The sequence below is a fragment of the Oreochromis niloticus genome, linkage group LG6 (genome assembly GCF_001858045.2).
Source record: "Oreochromis niloticus isolate F11D_XX linkage group LG6, O_niloticus_UMD_NMBU, whole genome shotgun sequence".
Lineage (NCBI taxonomy): Eukaryota > Metazoa > Chordata > Actinopteri > Cichliformes > Cichlidae > Oreochromis > Oreochromis niloticus.
This window is the reverse complement of record NC_031971.2, coordinates 22,359,231-22,380,960: the sequence shown is the minus strand read 5'-3', so window position 1 is coordinate 22,380,960 and position 21,730 is coordinate 22,359,231. Positions and strand designations below refer to the sequence as shown.

The following is a 21,730-nucleotide window of genomic DNA, read 5'->3' as shown; positions in this document are numbered from 1 at the left end:
GGAGGCAACATGTTTTGGGGTAAAATGCATATATGAAGAATGACTGTAAATACAAAGTAGACACATTACATAACTTCACTTTGCTCTATAATAAAAACATCGGAACTGCCACAGATTGATACTACGGCTTGGGCTTTTAATAAAAATTACTGCTGAACATAGAAATCAAAACAACCTTCATCACAAAAAATGTGGTTTATTTTTCACTTTTTCTTTCCACTATCATCCTTTTTTTCCACCTCTCATTCCCTCCCTCTTTCGCTTTCAGTAATAATGAGTGACCAGGGGTCAGCAAACGCTGCTGTTCACATTAATTGATACACTTCAGTAATTACAGCTTAGTTATGTCTCCGCCATGCTGCATATTCCAGCTATGGGTGTGTGTGTGTGTGTGTGTTGGCAGTGAAGGGTGAATCTAATGACCATCAATGACAATTATCCCACCGCAGTGTTCATTACCTTGCCCATTTACACTAATGCCACAGAATGGAAAACCCTGCAAGAAGTCAGTCTGTGTCTCTCCACCTCACACCCCACTCTTTCTCTCTCTCTTTCTCTCTCTCTCTCTCTCTCGCTGTCTCTCTCTCCTTCTCGCGCCCTGTCTCTCCGTCAGTCAGTCATGTACTGTGCTCTGTGTAATGGATGAGTAACCAGGTGAACACCAGAGGGAGAGTGTAGGCCAGGACACACATAACCCAATTTTTTCTCTTTCTCTTGCTCTCTCTCTGTCTCTCTTTCTCTCAATCTCTAAACCCATTGCTTTCACCTCTTCATCCAGATCCTCAAATTGATCTCATTCTACTCTTTTGCATATTGTTTTCCAACAGCAAACAAAGGTGCAAAGTTGTGTGGTATTGTAATTACCTTTTTCTTGGAACGTATCACTTTTTTTTCTCCTCTTTTTCTAACACTCACAAATTATACTGTATGTATTAGTGTCTGTGTTTGAGAGAGAAAGAGAGTCAGGTCTCAGTCCCCTGGGCCTTTCTGTGTCTCTCATTAAAGACAGACGGTTGATGGAGCGCGAGTGTGTCGCTCGCCTCGCCTGTCGCCCTCGACAACAACACACTACCCTGGCGGTCTGGAGGGAGAGAGCAAACGGGGGGGGGAGGTTGGGGTGGTTTGTTTGAAGAAAAGAAAAGAGCTAGATGAGAGGTGGAGGAAGATGCAGCTGTTGAAATTCACATTTGTTCTTGTATGTATTCAAATCAGAACAGATCACATTAAGCTTGAAAAAGTACCTACTGTTCTCACAGGCTGCTGTTTAAAGGTCGGGATTTGAACCCGCACTTGAGGTCAAATTAGTGACTTTTTAGTGGGATTGTAATTCATATATCTTACAAAATTCGTCGAGGAACTTTAGTGTGACTGAACAGTGCTGTTTGCACAGAATGGGCTTGAATTTGTCTCCCTCATTCTGTCTCACACACTCTCTTGACTCAGTAGGTATGTAAGTAGATAAATCTTGTTGCCTGCGGCATTTTCAATTTCCCAGTGGGAAGTGGCGGCGGTTTGGAAAGGATGTTGGAACGCTTAAGGAACAGCGTGGAGAAGTCCCGGAGATAATGCTTTAGCCACACTGGGACAAAACGACTGACTGCTTTACTTACCGACTGTTTGAGTGAGTGACTGACTGCAGAGAGACGCATGGGTAGAAAATAGTTACTGAGAAATCAAGGTGATCAGAATCTAGAGAGAGATGCAAGAAGAGACTTAGGGTCTTAGACGGGCAAGCAAATGACTGAGTGGCCTGCCAGGAGTTTCCATTCAGCCTCTGAATCGTCTTTCTTGTCTTTTCTCTCACCAATTAGACTTTCATACCTCTCCCTTGTGTTTTAAAAATCTGATGTTGATGTTTTCAAAATGTTTCGTCCTGATTTTGTGTGCACTGTCAGAGTCCAAGTAAACTGGTATAAATGCAGTTTGGTCCACAGGTTTTTGGACAGTTTATTTGTATTTTTGCGTCTCTACACCAACACAGTGGATTTTAAACAATCAATATGTGACTGAAGTGTGAACTGCATTTATTCATAGTCCCAAATATTCAGTGGCTCAAAATAATTGGACAATTGAGTGCTAAACAAATTTAGGCGATAAAGAATATGGAGTTGATTCCAAATGTTGAGCTTTAGTAGCTGTTAACTGGATATCTGAGGTCCAAGGTGTTGTCAGTGCAAGTGAAGGAGGCCATCATTAGGCACGTACTTTAGGAGTGGTCAGGTCTACAACCTGGTTCAGTCTTAAAAAGAAGTAATAGATTAGACACAAGAGACACCTTTATGAATGGAAATAACAGAGAGTTTTCAACAAGATGCAAACCATTGGTTCCACTCAAGAACAAGGAGGTCAAAAAACATCTAAAAGAGCCTGCAGAGTGCTTTAAAAAAACCCTCTTTGAACAGATGAAACCAAGATTAACTTGCAGTAGAATGATGGAAATAGAGAAATATTAAGAAGAAGAGAAGCAGTTCGTGGTCTGAAGCATACCACACCATCTGCCAAACATAGTAGAGGAAGTGTAATGGATGACATGGGCATGTGTAGTTGTCAGTGGAACTGGGTCACTGGTGTTTATTGATGATGCAACTGCAGATAGAAGTAGCAGCATGAACTCTGAGGTGTACAGGGCTGTGCTGTCTGCTCAGATTCAGCCTAATGCTGCAAAACAGAATGGACAGCAAATGGATAATGACCCGAAGGATAATGCAGACGTTAACTAACCATAATATTCTTCAATGGCCAAGTGAGTCACCTGATCTTAGTTAAGTTGAGCATGCTTTTTACTTACTCGATTCATTTAATTTAATTTCAGTTCAGGTTTATTTATATAGCACCAAAGCACAATAACAGTTGCCCCAGTACACGTTTACTGTAAGGTGAAAACTCTGTTGGAGGGAATGAAAAACTTTTAACAGCAAAAAAATGACCAGTTGCACAGTGAGGGAACGCGAACAGCAAAAAACTGACCAGTTGCACAGTGAGGGAACGCGAACAGCAAAAAACTGACCAGTTGCACAGTGAGGGAAAGCGAACAGCAAAAAACTGACCAGTTGCACAGTGAGGGAACGCGAACAGCAAAAAACTGACCAGTTGCACAGTGAGGGAAAGCAAACAGCAAAAAACTGACCAGTTGCACAGTGAGGGAAAGCGAACAGCAAAAAACTGACCAGTTGCACAGTGAGGGAAACCGAACTAAAAAAAAAGAGAGCGTAGGGAGGCAGGACTGAAGACAGACCCACAGTCTGCAAAAATAAGACTGTGGGTCTCCATCTAAGTATTAACTACTATAAAACTATTCTCTTATTTTTTATTATGCCAGTTTGTCCAATTAGTTTTGAGCCTTTCAAAATGGGGATTATATATAAAAGTGACTGTAATTTCTAAACACTTTGTTCAATACTTCAGTAAAACCCCTTGAATTAAATCTGAAATTCTGCACTTCTGCACTTGATTTGAAGCTCATTGTGGTGGAGTTTAAAAAGGTGTTGTTGTTTTTTACAAAGCTTTGTAAAAGGTATTTAATGACACAATGTGTGTGTTCTCCTTTTTCAGGCTTGTCCAGAGATCTGGAGACAGTACCACAGGACAGTGAGTATCTTTTCACAAAACAACACTCTCAGCAAGTATCATAGTAGCATTCTTCACACTCGTTCCATTTCTCCAGTTTATATGTCTTGCCTTTGTTATTAGTTCTTTTTTTTTTGTGAAAGGAGGCTAATACTGTATCAGGTTCAGTCCTGAAAAATTAGAAAGGTCCCGCTTCTTTTTAGAAACAATGCCAAAGTCAAACAGACTGTGTGCAGGAGAAAGGAGAAGGTTGTAGTTCAAGTATACCTTTTAAATCGAGGGTTTACATGGTGTTCAGTAGTCTCCTCTGCTCGCACTCGATACTTGAGCTCATAAATAAAAGTTCTGAGCTTTGTATTTTGCGTGTGTAGCGCTTTAAAAAAAGGGAAGCTGATTTTTCACTTGTGATATGAATTCATACAAATGACAGTAAAAGTGAAAACAGGAAGTCAATAAACACCAAATGTGTTTTTGTTTTCTACAGAATCTTTCACCAAATACGTCTTAATTTAGTTCGGACATTTTTTTTTCTTCAGTGACTACAAGTGGAAACTTTTGTAAATGTGCATATTTGTTTGAATACTTTACTGAATATAATAAGGTGACCTGAGAACAGCAGAACGAGTGGTTTTAAGTGGACAGTCCCAAAATGTATTAACTTTGGGAATTTGTGAAAAGCGCTCACTTTGTGTGGGTTTAGCTTGCACCACGTTTATGTAGGATTTCTGCTCAATCTCAGTTAAAGCAAAGAAAGATAAAAAAGGAAAATGATGATAGTGAGGAGTGCTAAAGCCAAATCCAAATAGACATCTTCTGAAATTTGTCTTAAAAAAATATATAAAGCAACATTGTAGCAGAACATATCGGTTAATAGCTCATTAAAAAGTATTTTTCAGTGGAAAAGACTAAAAAAATTAAACGTGCTGAATTGTAAAACTTTGCACTAGCACTAAGCCTTACTCTCACCACTGCTGAATTAGTGTAATGGATCTTACATTTATTTCTGAATTGTCATCCAAATCAGCCAAGCAATGATAGTTATTTTAGCAAATCAATGAGGTGTTTCCATGAGTTTCATAGAGGCAAAGGTGCCATGTGATTAGTCAATAAGTCAGTTGTGACTGGTATTGACTTTGCCCTGTAGCAGGTAAGTGAAGCGTGGGGGTAAAAAATATAGTAAAACATTAAAGAAGTACTAAAAGTTATGGGAAACTTGTCCTCCTCCTTTTCTTTCATCATAAGTGCTCATGTGACATCAGTGTGTGTGTGTGAGAGACAGAAACAATGTGTCAAAGAGTAGAAAACTGTTTGACAGTCACATGGGCCATATGTCAGTGGGGAGGCATTTGCTTATTTATATCTGTGTGTTTGTGTGTGTTTATCCAAAATCTCAAAAGATAACTAGTTTTCTTGGCTTCTTACTTCCGTGTGTGTGTATGTGTGTATGTTTGTGTGTGTGTGCATCTGAGCGAGGGGGTGATATAGACCTCAGCCTAAGAGAAAAGAGCAGCTTGTTTGTCAATTAAAAGACGTGATAAAGCATGAAATGGGCTGCCAACACCACGTGGGACGAGGGAGTGAGAGAGGGGGAAGAAGAGTGTGTGTTTGCATATATCTTGGCATTGACTGTGTGTGTGTGTGTGTGTGTGTGTGTGTGTTAGGGGAGGTCTGTCACTCTCCTCTATGGAGATTAATTAGCAGGGGCTGTCTAATGAAAAGGCAGCATCGTTAGCGCTAGGGTAGCACGGCGGGAGAGACGGAAAGAGGAGGAGGAGGAAGAGGGAGGAGGGAGCGGGACAGAGAAGTTCCAGGGGAGACGCTGGCAGAGAAGATGGGAGTTGAGTTTAATTGTTGCTTCTGTGTTTGGCGGATGAGCCTCTATGATTTACAGTGGAGTTTCACTTTGAACCACAGACGAAACGAGAACATGCTGACGAAAGTCTCCGGTCGCCTTGCGGGATGATGAAACCGTTTTGTTTTTTTTGTTCCCCGCTGCACTTCCGCATGTGCGTTTGTGTGTTTGTGTGTGCAATGGTGTGCTTTAACGGGTGGAGGATTGTGACCCAGGTCTAATTGAAGTATTTAAGCCATTTAAGCACTGGGAGCAGAAGGTCGTTACAGATCCAAACTGGCATGGGGGTTAGGGGCCTGCACAGACACAAACACAGTCTCACACATACAAACACACCCACACACATGCATACACAGAGCTCCTTCTGTTTAAGACAGCCTCATTTTATTCATGATGCTGCTTATGACCCTGAACTCCCCAATGTGAGAAGGTGTGTGTGTGTGTGTGTGTGTGTGTGTGTGTGTGTGTGTGTGTGTGTGTGTGTGTGTGTGTGTGTGTGTGTGTGTGTGTGTGTTCGCTTTGGGAGATGTGACTCTGTCACCTTCCGCTGGGCTCAGCCAGGTGTGAAAAGGCATTCTGTCAGACCTCCCTGCTACTGGGTCCATTTATCCTTCGCTGTGTGTGCGTGCGTGCTTGTGTGTGTGTTGGGTCCGTTTATCTTCCATGAGTGTATCTGTTGTCTGCCTGCACCTGGCCCTCAACTAACAAACTCCTCCAAACCACACAGTATAGACCACAAAGCCCTGGGGTATTTACCGAGAAAGTACGATACTGACACACATGGACACACACAAACACACACACACACACACACACACACACACACACACACACACACACACACACACACACACACTCCTCCTACAAATATATAGAGCAGCAAATGGGGTAAAAAGATATCCACAACATTTTCATTGTGTCTGTGTCATACAGATTTGAGCACTGTTTTTTTACACAACTGTAGTACTTGTAGAAAATGTAGCTCTTTCCTTTTTAAAGAACGCAGTTTACTTCAGCTGTTCAGTCTATCTGCCTTTCTTACTCTCCTACGCAAACACCACTTCACCCGCCCACCCACACACGCCTTTTTTTCTCCTCCTTCATTCTTTTCCATTGAGGCTTACAGTGTGGGGTCACTCCTTTTCCTGCAGACCCATGTCACTACCCCCATGTATGTTATTATGTTCTTATGATTTCCACCTAATACTCTACCTACTAAATATAACAAAAAAGCTCCCAAAATACTGGTATTATCTGGCTGAGGTCGGCCGGTGCACAGTTCTGCCATCAATATATGTGTTGTTTTCCAGAAGGCCCTGTGGCCAACATGACTTAGGTGAACTCTTCTTTCGGTCCGTTGGTCATATGATTTTTGTTACGTGGGAATGCCTACAACTACACCTGCACTCAAGTTGCTACACAAATGACTTTTCATTTATACAAATTGCCTTTTGCCACTTCTGCATTGAGGTCAGACTGTGGAAAGCGTGACTAATAATTATTTTTATTTATATTACTGATAAATCTCTGTGATTTTATAGATTAATAATTATTATTATTGCCAATGGTGATATTTCAGATTTATAGTGTTTATATGATTGAAATAAAATAGAATGGCACACACTGGTGAATTATTACATATACACCACATAATCAGCTTTAAAAGACCAGTTAAATATCAGATGGGCCAAGTGAACAGTCTTTTTGACAAGAGGCTAAACGGGCCATATTTATATTTTATAGCTAACAACATGCAAGACAAAAAAGAGAAGGATGAGAGGACAGAGAAGGACAGGGTGGAAAGACTGAAGTCATGTAGGGAGCAGTAGGAAAGCGCGATTAAGGGGGGGATGGATGGCTGGAGGGATGATTGGATGGGGAGCAAGGTTTAGTGACCTGCTATCTGTATTCTGGCTGCTTTAATTCATGTAAATATCATGCATAAATGTGTGATGCATACACACAACAAACATACAACTCGCAGTCCCTTTTTTTTCTTGCTGCCCAGACCCTGCTCTGTTGCATTAAGACCAGAGTGCCACCCTCTGGTAGAAAGTGAAGACTTCCTTGCCTTTAACCAATGAGTGCATGTGAAGTGGGAATTATCTTTCTTTTAACTTTTGAGACTCTGAATGAGGGTTAAAGCTCAAGCAAACTTCCTGAATGCTTGTTTTTTTCTTTAATAGAGATCAAGTGTCTCTATTAAAGAAAAAGAAGAAGTAGTTTCAATGTGTTTCACCTTTATAGCAGAAATGTATGTATGAACAAGGGAGAGGGAGTAAGGCAGAGGCAGTTGGAGAGGGTGGGGGAGAGTTATTGGTAGAACTGCTGGAAGGTGGGTGGGGGTTAATGGTGAGTGCATTAAACGGTGAAAGAGACAAGAGAGTGAGCAGAGTGAGTGAATCAGTGCACCCAGCAGCTGATTGGTGCAGGTATATTGGTGTGTGAGCATTGATTGGCCTCTCTTTAGATAGTAATGGTGACACCTGTACATCGGTGTTTATTGATCAGCAGCTCTGCCGAGTGTGTGCGTGTGTGTGTGTGTGCTGAGCAGATCTTGCGATCGTGTCAGGGTGTGTGAATTGATCTTTTCCTGTGGGACAGGTGTGTGAATGTGTCGGGGTTGCCGGTGAAAAAGCGCTCCATGACCTTCCTAGTCGACTCCAAAATGAAGCCGTTTTAACTCCCCCTCTCTTTCTCACCTGACTGCCTTTCTTTCCCCTTTCATTTAGCATGTTGTACCCTTTTATACATTTTTGTCTGTCTGTCTTTCTTCAGAAGGTATGCTCAGTTCACACGTCTTTGTTAGCGCAAGGTTAGGACATTTTGCCCCTTAAATCCTCTTATTTCTATAGGAAAAAATGTCTCGTTAAGACAGTCGACTTTTCCAAGGTACAAAATATTTCAGGAATCCTCATTTTCTTTTCTTTGTCTGTTTTAAGTTGAGCAGAATGAATAGCTGAAGAAAAAGCTTTACTCCGAAGAAGGTCTCCCTCACATTAATTGTAAAAAAAGACAGTTTAAAAAAAAAAAAAATTACTTTAATAAATGTTACATCACAGGTAACTCTAAAATCCCTCCGCTGTTGTGTAAAATAGACCTCAATAGTGGTCTGATGTTTTGGCTGGTTTCTGTGGGGTTTATTACTTTGGTTTATATGACCGTTTAAAAATAAATATATTTACTGGATATTTAGAGGTAAATGGTAGATAATGTGTGTAATCTGACTTTTAAGAATGAAGAGTGAAAGGAAAGAAAAGAAACATGGCTGCACTTTAGGTGTTATTCTGGTTTGAATTTATAAACATTTTTATTATTTCATTGAATATCATAAATGTTTTATTGCAGTAATATTAAATACAATGAAGAATGATCAAATCCTGGTGTTATTTTACAGTGAACACATGTAGATATTGTATTTGATTTTGTACGGAATTAAATTGCTGTCTGCATTCACACAATTATTAAGTGGTATTGTTTGCTGACCTGTGATTGGCACACCATCTTCACCTTCATAAAAGTAAATGTTTTAGTGCTCTGAGTGTCCAAATGAGACAGAATAAGCAAAAGCATTAAGAGAAGATTGTCCTGATGCCCACACCAGCTGCGTTAAAGACAAATGAACAACTCTGATTGTATTCCTCCTATCTAAGTCTTACTTCTGCGCTGAGATCAGCCTTGGGCTGTTCTGTACACTATGTGAAGATAGAGCGCCATTCAGTGGTCAAACAGGCAACTGCACTCCCATATTGATCTACGGTGATGGGAGGGATTTTCAGCCAGATCTTTTCAGGAGGTTATTTCAACATCAAAAGTATTATTTACCCAGCATAACAGAACATGTATGGACTTTTGAATTTAAGCTTGTGTGTTTAATTTCCCAAGTAGTCTACACACATTAAACATCTCTGAATGCCCCGCCCCCCCTTCCCAAAAAAAGAAATGAAACCAACAAACACAACATGAAACACACAAACAAAAAAATTATGTTGCCTTGGAGGATCAGAGGTAAACACAAAAGTGTGTTTGTTGTTAATTCTACTTTTGCACATCTTTAAAAAAATAAATAAATTAAAAAAAACTCAACCAACCAACAGAATAAATATTCAGGGAGACGGCGTAGACAATGGCGGAAGCTTAAAAGATACCACGAGGCAGTACATGGATATGGGAACAGAAAAGAAGGCAGAAGAGCTTAAAAATCAGACACTTAGGAAACAGTAAGATGTTATATAAAAGTTACAGCATACTCAGTCAAAGGTGCTGCTGTTAAAAGTCTAATTAAACCAGTGTAGGCTGTAAGTTTGCATAGAAAAATGGTTTTATATGAATGAACACTTAACCGTCACTCAGACAAAACTTAATTAAAATCGCACTCTTTCCCGCAGTAATAATATACCAACATCAAGTCTTCTCACAGGTTTAAGTTTGACCTTTATTCCACTTTTGTTCTGTCCTTCCTTCTGTTTGGCTGACCGCTCTTTTTTTTCTTATAAGAATGTCCTCAATTCAAAGTGTGCTCTGTAAAAATCCTTTAAATCCACATCTATTCAGTGAGCTGTTTTTGCTGTCTCATCATTGTACAGTACAGACTGTCCAGTCTTCTCACCTCTGCCGTGTCAAAAGGCCCTCGACTCTTTATTCTCCCTCAGACTGAAGCGCTAACAGCACCGGAGGAAGGGGAAGGTGTTTGTGAAAGGAAATGGCTTTTGTGTGTCTTCAGTAGTCAGACGGGTAGCACAGTTCATAAAGCAGCGCAGGGCAACTTATAACAATCTAATTTCAGATGATTTAATTTCAGTTTCTCACGTCGTCATCATATTGTCATTTATAATAATCAGTTGTTTCAGTCATTATTAAGGAGTCATGTTATAGTTTATTGGTACGGGCTCTTTAAGAGTCCCAGTTTCTGTTTTATGTCATGTTAAACTGATTGTATTTGAATCGCATGTTGCTGATCAAAGAAACAAGTATTTTAAAAACAATATCCTATACTCAGATTTTTCTAAAATCATCAGATTTCTGAAAGGAAAAAGACAAATTAATTATTAAGCAACATTTAGTTGTATGACAAATAATCACCTTGTACCAAACTTGCAAGAACAAAGAGTGTTTAACCCTCAATGGCATTATGTTGTTTGTTATTACACTGTTATTACGTTGTCACTTAATTTTTTACATAATTGATCTAAATTAATAAATATATATATTAATTTAGATTAACAACGCTGAAAGCAACAACCCTTTCAGGAACCAAATCCATATGTACCAGCCACTAGTAAGACTAATATCATTTTTATAAATATTTAAATTGAAATAACTTTATCAAATATGTGAAGAACTGTATTTGGTTGTTTGAAGCCAAATTTCGATCAAATTTATTTTGTAAAACTGCATTTATTTTAGTTCATCCCCTCAGGGCGACATTATGCAGACAAACTGTAGTTCTTGGCACTGCTTGTTTTGGGTTTTCAGGTGCTTCCCTTCCCAAAACACTTTGTTCAAATTAAAAGAAAAATGTTATCTGCCAACTTCAGCATGTAATACCCATAAAATTCATGCCCCCCCCCCAAACTACAAACAAAGGCTTAGAGGTCCTCATCAAAGAAGACCAGGGATTCTGTATTTTGGAGTTTATTAGTATTTGGTAAAAGTGTCTTTAGATAATCTACTGGATGCACATGCAGGACCATAGGAATGTACACAAATGCACATGTTCACGCACACACTCACACACAAGTGCAGTGTTATCAGAGGTCTTGCAGGCTTGCAGGTCATTGTGAATTTCCGCTTAGCTGGATGGTGTCGATTTTTGTGTGAGTGAGAGTGTGTGTGTGTGTGTGTGTGTGTGTGTGTGTGTGTGTGTAGCTGGCTGAGAATGTAAAATTAGGATTTGAAATACTGACCAGAGCATAAAAGACGCGGTCCATCTGTACGTAGTATATCTAAATCCCTGTCTCTCATGTCCATACGTGTTGTCTATGGGTCCTATATTTAATGAAAACACAGCCTCACGCTGGCCACGGCAGAAAAGAAGCCTCTCTACTCAGCAGTGAGCACTAAGAAAAGAAATCGTACAACTTGGTTTTGAATAGATTAGCTTGTATCCCCTGTTCCGCCTTCCACGGTGTGACCAGATTACCGCCACTTGCTGCCCCTAAAGGGGGGTTTTCTCCAGAGGTGGCAACCCACCACCTCCCAGCTCTGCATCACATTATCGTTACATTCCAGGAGCATTTTTTTTTTCCTCTCTAAAGAAAAAAATCCGGACTCGTACTGATTGTCTACAAACTGATTGACCAACTGACGGGAAGAGATAGGAAGAGCCTCTGGGAATTGCACTGTGTGACAGTGTGAGTCCTCACCGGGTGCGGGGTTAGGGCTTCGGTCTTTGTGAACTGGGAGACACAAAGAGGGCAGGAATCACATCTGGTTATTTGGAGGATCCACTTCCTCCTCCTCATTCATGGCCGACCTAACTGCAAACATGCCCACCTCCACTTTCAGCAGTCTCCTTAAGCAGATGGATTTTTGTCATTCCTGTTGATGAGTGACAGTAAACACGGTTTATATGCATTTTTAAAAAAATAATTCCATAATAAAGGAGGATTAATGGTTAGGTCTGCAGTTCATTCATTGCATTCTGTCTGGGAAGATGTACACCTTACAGCCATTTCATCTCTCTGATTCACAACAGTCTAATTAATCCTCCCTGTTAACCTAATATGTACAAAGTGGTATGTTGCGCACACACACACACACACACACACACACACACACACACACACACACACACACACCACAAGGCTCTGTTTGTTTTGGTATGAGCCCAGTAGTCTTGTGTTGTGAGGCTGCTCTCTATGATAAAGCATGCAGAGTTGGTCCCCTGTGGGTCCAGTAACATATGCAAACCTCTCCCTATTGCTGCAATAACATATGCAAAACAGCGCTGCTGGCCCTGGCCCCTACGCTCCCACCACCCGTTACTGTTCAGATCCCGCCCCCCTCTCCTCTTACACACACACAAGCCTGTTTGCTTCTCGGATTTTGTTTGATAACTGTGTGTGTGTGTGTGTGTGTGTGTGTGTGTGTGTGTGTGTGTGTGTGTGTGTGTGTGTGTGTGTTCCTTCAGATTTTAGTCTGTAACAGTCTGAGCTTTGTGTTGGCCGAAGGATTATCACAGCTTTGCCACCAGCAGCTAAGGCAAGGAGCAGAGGCGAGCAGGGCTTAGAGAGACACGGTGTATGTGTTGGGACAACTGTGGGAAAACACATTTGTGTGTGTGACAGGGAGAGAGTGCTCATGTATCTGTGTGTGCATGCATGAGAGGCCACGGATGGTTGGTTGTCTATGTCCACACAGTGGAGCCCTTAGGACCTTCTCAAATACCCTCGTACAAACTAACACACACACAAAAACTAAACCAACGTCAGTCCTCTTCCCAGTTTCAGTCATCAGTCCTTTTTTTTTATTTTAGGTCAGCCTGGCTTTATGCTTTGTGTGTGTGATCAGAAGCTCTTTAGGTATCATTGGAGTCTCTCCTGTTGTGTCTGATGCTGAAAGTCTCTTCTAATGCTTGTAAGCAAGTTTATGAAGAGACAAACATTCTCAGGGTCTTTTGAGAAATGTTTAGGTAAAGCAGATATTTTTGCCTCATGTGCAGTGTTTGTTGTTTAAAGTCTGTATAACATTAGTGAGGTTTTCAAATGTTAAAATGGTAACAAGTTCTTCTGTCAGTGGCAGTGGAGACTCTCAGATGGATGAGGCTTCTGAGTTGAGTAATGGGACAAAAACACACACACACACACACACACACTTGATAAAGGAGCTTAGAAGGCAGAGCAGGTCATCTGCCCATTGGAAGGTTTGTGGTTCAATCCCTGTCTGCTCCACTCTTTATGCCATTGTGTCCTTGGGCAAGACACTGAACGCCGAGTTGCTGTCTGTAAAATGACACTCGAGTGTGAATGTGTGTGATTGTTAGATAGAAAGCACTTAGCTGCAGAACAAAGCTTGTGTGAATGTGGTATGTTGTATAAAGCACTTTGAGTGCTTGGATGGAGTAGAAAATGCACTATATAAGAACCAGTGTATTTTCTATTTAAAAACAAAAAGATGATTTCCTGCAGTATGTGCCTATTTATCTAGAGAACTGGATCACTCTAACTTTTTTTGACTGCTAAAAAATATAAAAGGAAGAAAAAAAATCACTCTGTAGGTGAACAAAAATGCATAAATACTGAAAAAAGCAGACTTTGCATCAGCAAAGATTCCATTTTCTAATTAAATCTTTTCTAATTAGCTACATATTTTCTTTCCTTCTTTTGAGGTTGTATGAAAATACCTTACTGTGAGTACTGATCACTGTGCATCACAGCCAACGGTCTCAATCTTTAATTCAGATGTTTTCAGTCCCATTACCACAGGTGTATAAAATCAAGCACCTAGCTATGCAATCAGCCTTTATAAACACTTTTGTAAGAATGGGTCCTTCTAAAGAACTCATTGACTTTGCGTGTGGTCCTGTGATTGGATGCCACCACTGCAGCAGGTTAGTCTGTTACATTCATTCCCTCCTACATGTTTCCCAATTAGCTATAAGTCATATTATTGAAAGTGTTTAGGAATCTCTGAAATGATCTGGCAGAACATGTAAAGTTACAGAGCAGTATCAGCAAGTGCCGAGGCACATAGTGTGTAAAAGTCTAAATGTCCTCTGGTGTTAACATCAGCTCCGACAGCTTCATTGGTTACCATGACTGAGCACCTCCTGTAGGTGAAATGTGCAGGTGGTGCATGTGCTTTTGTCCATGTAGTGTAGCATCCACCGATGACCACCACGGCCAGCTGTGTTATTCAGGTTTTGATGGAGGTGTAATTTTTTTGTTTTGTTTTTTATTGAAATACTTATCTTAACCCACCAACTGACAAACATTAGCAGAGTGCTAGCATATAATGGCTTCCCCTTATCTAAATAATGATTTTAGCTCTTTATTCAGTCCTGTTCATAATTGGTGATCATTCCACCCATTGTTGGTACATGGCATTAATAGGAAGCGAGTAGACTCTCCATAGACATAATCTGTGTAAGTCAAGTTAATGCCCTTCACTCGCTATGAGTGATCCAGAACTGAACACATACCGACCAACAAGGAAAACATGTTGTTTTGCATAGCCATTGATGTTGACTCCAGTTTCCCACTCGGTTTAGACTTCAGTGGAAATGTTCCTGCTGCAAATTTATACTAAAATTATGTGTCATATTAGCTGTCACTCCTCACCAAATCATTTAAGAAAGATTTAGAAAGGCACCAACCTGCTGTGATCCCTCAGGGCCTCACTCTGTTTAGATGCCCGTGATAGGCAGTGCGAGATCAGAACAAGGAGAGGAAACGAGTGCGGGATAAACGTTCATCCCGTTAATTAATATCGGATGAGGCAGAGAACTCCTCACATGCACACGCACAATCACACCAGGTATTCACACAACTATCACAGGTTGGTGTGAGAATAAGAGGGGGATTTCATTTCTCTGTCTTTTTTTTTTTTGTCGATGTCTCTCGTGCTTTCATTCATTCTGTGTGCTGGATCAGAGTATGTGGAGATAACGCAAGCCCAAGGTCAGGGAGAGGGAGAGACAGAGGGAGACCTACAGCCAATTTACATGAAAGATGAATGGAAAGAGGGGCAGGAAGGGTGGAGGTCGGGTGGGGGGCTCGAGACGGGGGCTGTGATCTCCTTGGGGTGCACATGTGTATGTGTGTGTGCGTGTGAGAGAGAGTTCGTGCTCGCGAGAGGTCTGTGATCTCCTGGCCTTTGTGATGGAGATGGGCCCGGCAGGCCTGACCCGATAATGATGCGACGCTCTAATAGCATTCATCCTTTCTGCCGCAAAACTACTCAAGCGGAAAAGAGAGGGAGAGAGAGGGGAAAAGTGTGAGGTGTAGATGTGGGTTTGCAGGGGTGTGTACGGAGGAGAGGGTGAAGCGGGAGGGGAGGGGGAGGTTACCTAAGCTATGTTTAAGAAATGACGTGGGGCGCAAATCATTTGTAATCTCGGAATCAGGGTTGAGAGAGAGGGAGGGGGCAATTTCTGCGCAGTTTTGTGGTTGTGTGTTTTGGAGAATAGCATTAGGTGTGTGTGTGTTTGTGTGTGTGTGTGTAACATTAGCAGTAAATGCACTCTGCCTGTGTCTCCTCTCTCTCTCTTTATCAGTGTATATTAGCTGTGGGCGCTGGAGCATGGAAGGCTTTCAGAACACTGGCCCATAGGGGACGGGACCCCGTGTCCAACAAACACTCACACACACACAGTCTGACGCACACAAACACAAACACACACAGTTACTTATCATACAGGGTCATTACAGGCCTCTAACTATACCTCGGAAATCAGTGGTTTATATCAGCGCCCCATATTCTCTGTACAATACACTGCAGTCCGCTTCATTGAGAGCATGGGAATGATGGCAGAGGAGAGGGAGAATGAGACAGAAATGGGCGGTTAAGCCACCGTTTTATTGTGTCCATCGTGTTTGTCGGGGGGATCAGATTTTGGTTTTTATTTAAAAAATATTTTTAATTAAATTTTTTTTTTTACAGACTAAGAATGGCCCTCCTGTGAAGCAGCAACCAAAGGGCAGCAGTCATTCTCATGCCTACTGCTACAACTGCTCGATGAAGGGACACTTTGGCCATGTAAGTAACCCTCACTCTCTTTCCTTAGTCCAAGTGTATGCTGAATTGCCTGTTATATTACATGTGTAGGTATTTGCTATTTTGTATGTGTCTTTCTGGCCTATAGACCAAATCAATAAAGCCCAAAGTGGAAGCAGATTCTTTAAGACAAAACCCCCCAATATTTTCTTTAAGGGATATATTTAATTGTAAGTACTTTTATTATTTGATTAAATAATTCTTTACTAGTATTGTTAGTGCCAGTCCTGCCTGACTGAGAAAAGTCACAAAATGATCTCATGATTTCAGCTTACGCAGCAGTTTGAGTCAGCGAGTTGAAATTTTGAACTAATAGCTTAAAACTTCAGCTTAGCTCTTGACTGGCAATTTTTATGTTTTTTTGTGTGTGTTTTTTCCATTGTAGAAACAAGCTTCTGTGACCCATTTTGACCCAGGAACAACCCTGAAATTCTTCCAGCTTCTGTGTTAAATAAAAATAATTAAATTCTTTTTTTTTTTTCTAAAAAATTCTAAATTAAATTATTTAGTTTTCATTATTTGTATTCTAAAATTTCATAAACACTAAGCTAAAATATCAAATAATCATAAATGGCTTGCTGCAGAGTTGTCACATGAAGTTAAAGATATAAATTTTTTGCAGCTATTAGTTATGTTGAGAGGTTAATTTATCCTTAAAAGGCTATGCCAACTTTATCATAAGGCTCAAATTGCAGCTCCTTACAGATGTTTCTGGTCAAAATTGACTTTTTTGACAGCGGACAAGGAAACAAACACACAGACAGAGATTATTATAGTAAGATACAACCTCCTACAGGTTTTTGTAATCAACAGTGTATTTCACATCCAACGTCTTCAGGTTTACTCATCAGGTTCCGCATGTACAGAGTTGTTTTTTGTACAGATTCTAAAAGTAACATAATCAGCGGGATTTCTGTAGGACTGGGTTTGACCTCATCTGCTGCGTTTTTATTATGTCCTTTTAAATATATTGCAGTCCTTTAAATTCTGTGTCTTGTGTGTTTTCCACAGGCATGTATACAACGGAGGATGTTCAGTGGAGTGCATCCCACAACCTCATTGATTAACCACTATGACACTGTGCAAGACATAAGCAACAGAGAACACAGGATAAAGATCAGGGTTAAAGGTAAATCACATAAAGAAATAGACCAGTAAATATCTATCCTTTTTATGGCTGCAGCTATTATTAATTTTTAGGCCATGGCCTCTTAGTAGTGTGTCTTGGTCTAGGTTCAGTACTAAGCTTTCGTCCATGGGCTAAAATCCTTGGGCTACAAGCTTAAATGCCTGGTCTGTGCCAGGACACCAACTAATTTAAATAAACTCTACCAATTCTGCCGAGAAGAGCGGGCAAGTGTCCAGCCAGAATTATGCCAGAACCTTGCTGATGGCCACCAAAAGCATCTGAATGAAATTCAAAATTGTGCACTTGCTTCTTGTTTTTGTTTTTTAAGTCATTAGTGATCTATGCTGTGCAATCATTCCCCCCTGAAAAAAGAACTGTTCAAAGCAATAATTAAAAGCTATTCAGAGTGTAAACTGTAGTGTTGCACAGTTGCATATGAGAAAACCGTGTTTGGAAAAAAACTAAACACAACATATCAGCAGAAACGCCTCACACCATCTGTTAAGCACGTTGGTGGAGGAGTGAAAATTTGTGCTTGTTTTGCATCCACTCCAATCTACTGTGAACTCCTCTGTATACCAAAGTATTGTAGAGGCTTGGCTGAAAACAGAACAGTGATCCAAAGCACAGCAGGAAACTGAAGAGAATCAAGGTGATGCAGTGACTGAGTCAGTCCAAACCTCAGCCTGTGCCTGTGCTCAGCGGTGCTTTGGCGAAGAGAACTGTGCACAAACGAGTGCCTGCAGACTGAAGCAACACTGTAAAGAAGAGGGGGGCAAAATTCCTCCACAATCATGTCAGAGACTGACAAAGTCATGCAAAAAAATTTACTTTTTTCAACTCTTTGCTCCTAAAAGTTGTTTCATAACCTATTCAGTCCTTGGGAGTACTTAGCTCTTCAAACTGTGCTTCGGCATTTTGGCTTCGTTTTGTTAAACAGATATTAGTCATGTGAGGTTGTAGTTAAATGCTTTTAGAACCTGATAAGGACCAAATTATTATTTTATGTCCTGCCACATAAGAATTTTTATCCATCTGACTTTGTTTTTTCAATCATAAGAGAAAAAGACTATAATCATCGGATCAAGTCAGATCCAATTAATTATTTTTGTTTTTCTTTCCCCAGATTTGAAGAAAAATGGCTGTTTTCAATCCTTTTCTGAGACCCTTTTCACACCAGGACCCCCAAAGAAGAAACGGAAGATCAGCTTTCATAAAACCAACTACCAGTCCAACCATACCCCTCAGCATACTCCTAACAACCACAATCCCAGGCCCAGCCATTTATTTTTTAATGATAACGACTTAAGTGCTGCAACACCCAAAACAAAAAAGTTTAATAAGTACAAACAACAGGAAAGTGTAGGCAATGTTAAACCATGGAAACCTAAGAGACCTGTGCCCACCTCGAGAAACCCGCTGCCAGCCGCTAAGCCACTTTTCGATGAAGCAGAAGACTTTCCCAGAGGGGGAGGGATGGGAGAGAACAGGAAGAAGAGGAGAAGGAAGAAGAAAATGAACCATGCCCCTTCAGCACAGCCAGGGGGACACACAGAGAAAAGACCCAACCCTCTCTTTGGCTCTGTTGGAGGAAAGGTGTATGGGCCTAAAGCAAAGCAAGAGAAGAGAAAAAAGAGGAAAAATCAAGCCCCCGCGACTGCTGACAAAAAAACTGGTGCGCAGATGTACCCTGCAGAAGATAATCTGTTCTTCATTAAACAAAGAAAGCGTAGAAGATAGCATCCGTTTTAGTGAGGTTTCAATGTCAGAGTCTGTCAGTGCTCTGATCTCTAAAAGTAAAAGTTAAGACCATGACTTTTAGGGGCGTGTCGTACGTTTCATTAATTCAGGTCTCGACATAAATACCTGAAATTATTTTGGCTTTAAGGGCCTTCATGGGACCTTTTCACAAAATATTTTAACAACAGTCAAGAGTTAGGTGATGTGTATGATTTTTGGAAATAATAAAAGCTGCTTCATTTAGTTGCTTCACTTCTAGAGTCCTGATTTTGTTCACAGTGGCTCAAAGTCACATTGTGAAGCTTGAGCAGAGCAGCATCTTTAAAATTATTAATAACAGCTTAAAACGAGTTAGAATGTTGAAGCTGTTTATTTACTTTCCCCATGTGGTCAGTGAGAATACAGCTGTCCCCAGATTTAAACAAGAAGTGGCCCTATGTTTGGAAATTGACAATGTATAAACAGCAGTTCACAATTCAGTTAGTCCAGTAAGTCACAGTTCTGTGGATTTTTAATGAAAAAGGATCATGGCCCTAAAGGAATCTGAATAGTATTTGCGTAAAACCAAAAATGTTTACTAAAATAGTTTCAGGAGTAATGGTGACTTACTATTTATTTCTTCCCATCGGTTCCATCGTGTTGCTAAAGTCTCGTTTAAAAAAATTACAAATTTGCAAGTTCAATAAGCTGATTTCGCTGTGCTTCTGCTTTGAAAGTAGTTTTTTAATGTTGCTGCTGCTCTTGGAACCAGAAGGCAGTGTATATTTAAACACGTGTTTGTGAATAATTTCATTTTCAATTTTAACTGAAGGGTAAACTGCTGCTCTTTTCTGTAACCAACCCATACGCTTGTAATTTTTCTGTATTTATGAGCACTAATGCATCTGGTACTTACAGACTAATAGCAAAGTGATGAAAAACCAGCACACGTCTTATGTGTGTCTGCGGGATTTAACCCTGATCCTGTCATTTGATGTTGGAGAATTCTGTCAAACCTGAAAAAGATCGCTTCAGTCAGAACAGAAGTATTTCTTTTATTTATTGAATGTGATCACTTTCAGTGATGTCTTCTTGTAAGCGGACAAGTGGACTCAAATCACTGGTTCCAGATAACATGCATCACTAACAATGTGGCCCCAACACTGTTGATAATTTAAAATCAGTTGTATGTGGTCTTATTTGTTATTGTCATAGCTAAATGAAACCCTGAAATAGGAAACAGTGTGAAGTGATTCCTTTGTAATATGACCATTGGTTATCCAAAGTGTCTGAGGAAAAATAAAACTTGAATCTCTTTTGTGATTGAGGAAGAAAGCTTGGATTGCTTATGCGCTCAGTTTTTTTTTTTTCTTCCTTATCTTCAGTGTCATTGTTATTCAGTACAATTCATAGCACTTGGCTCAGGCTGATAAATGTCATAGCTGAGGTTGATGAATGACTTTTATTTTTCCCATGCTGGGGGAAAATAATTTGTGATCTGTAACAATGAGTCACCAACTATTTGTTAAAAACCCTAAGTGGCCTACTGTTGACATTTTGATTGAGGTCCAGTCTTTCCACAGACTGAGCAACAGTTTTTCTTTACTATTTATCTGCGGTGTAGCCTTGTGCTTTCATGATTTCATGTTTTCAAAACGATCAGCTAGTCAATTTTATCTTTATTTTTGTGATTTATTAAAGGCACGAGGTGTACACTGAAGACTGTCAACTGCAGCAGAAGATAGCTATATGAAAGTACCATTTTTGTACTCGAGAAGAGCAATGAACTTGGTGATAGACGCTTCCAGTATGCATTATGGAGCCTAGTGCTCTGTGAAGGGCGGTAAAGAGCGGGGGATGCTGTCACTTCTCCTTAATTTGGCTTCGGTCAGTGAACCCAGACAAACTACAGAGCCAGCTGATGGAGAGGTTTGAATGTACTTGCCTGTGTTATCAGACATGAGAGCTGAAAGATTAAAACTACACTCACACTGGGTCAGAGTGATCCAAACTTACTGTTCTAAACAAGTTAAACTCCTACACAGCTTTGATCTTTAATTGGCTCTTAAAAACATCTCTTCAGAGCTGGTGACTTTCATCTGAGGAATCACAGTATAAAAACATTGACTGATAATCATCTTCATATTTCAATCTTTCAATTTATTTACTTGGTTAACTCTGGCACAAGGTTCAACCAACATTTACAGAAAGGTAAACATCTGCAGTTGATAACATTTATTCTTCAAGTTTTCCTCCTTTATATCCTCTGCTGGTCTTTACTGACAGAACAGAAATGATGATGAACCTTTAAAAGGACACAGGGCTGCAAACTGAATTTATTTTTTTTATTATTTCTAATCAAATAGTCTCATATGCCACAGGGCTTCTGTCCCACCCTTGGTGTCAAATAGGGGGAGGTCCAACAAAGGTCTGACACGGACTCTGATGGATACATCTGGCCCTTCAGTTGATTTATCTACTGTTCACTGAAGCCTCATCACAAATGGTCTACATGGAAGGGTGGGTAGCAAGAAGCCATTCTTAAGGAAATGTGAAGAAAGGATAAGGTATTCCAGATTATACAAACTTCACTGAAAATAAGTGGCAGCAGGTCACATGGGGTAGTAAGAGCGAATTTTATTGTTTTAGTTCAAATCATTGTCAGTATGTATGTAGGCAATCGGGAGAGAGGTGCAACAGCGAATGTCTACAGACATCTGTAAAACACGGTGGAGGCTCTGTCTTGA

At 40.3% G+C, this 21,730-nt stretch overlaps 1 protein-coding gene across 2 annotated transcripts in view; it reads left to right on the top strand.

The window, feature by feature from the left end:
* Positions 1-20,314, top strand: part of zcchc7 (zinc finger, CCHC domain containing 7) — a 52,180-nt gene extending 31,866 nt beyond the window's left edge. For both annotated transcript variants that reach the window (XM_005456848.4, XM_005456849.4), the window contains 4 exons: positions 3,553-3,588; positions 16,022-16,117; positions 17,147-17,264; positions 18,391-20,314. In XM_005456848.4, coding sequence (XP_005456905.1) covers positions 3,553-3,588; positions 16,022-16,117; positions 17,147-17,264; positions 18,391-19,004 — 864 coding nt within the window. In that variant the 3' untranslated portion in view covers positions 19,005-20,314. The remainder of the gene's footprint in view (positions 1-3,552; positions 3,589-16,021; positions 16,118-17,146; positions 17,265-18,390) is intronic.
* Positions 20,315-21,730: the final 1,416 nt, after the last annotated feature.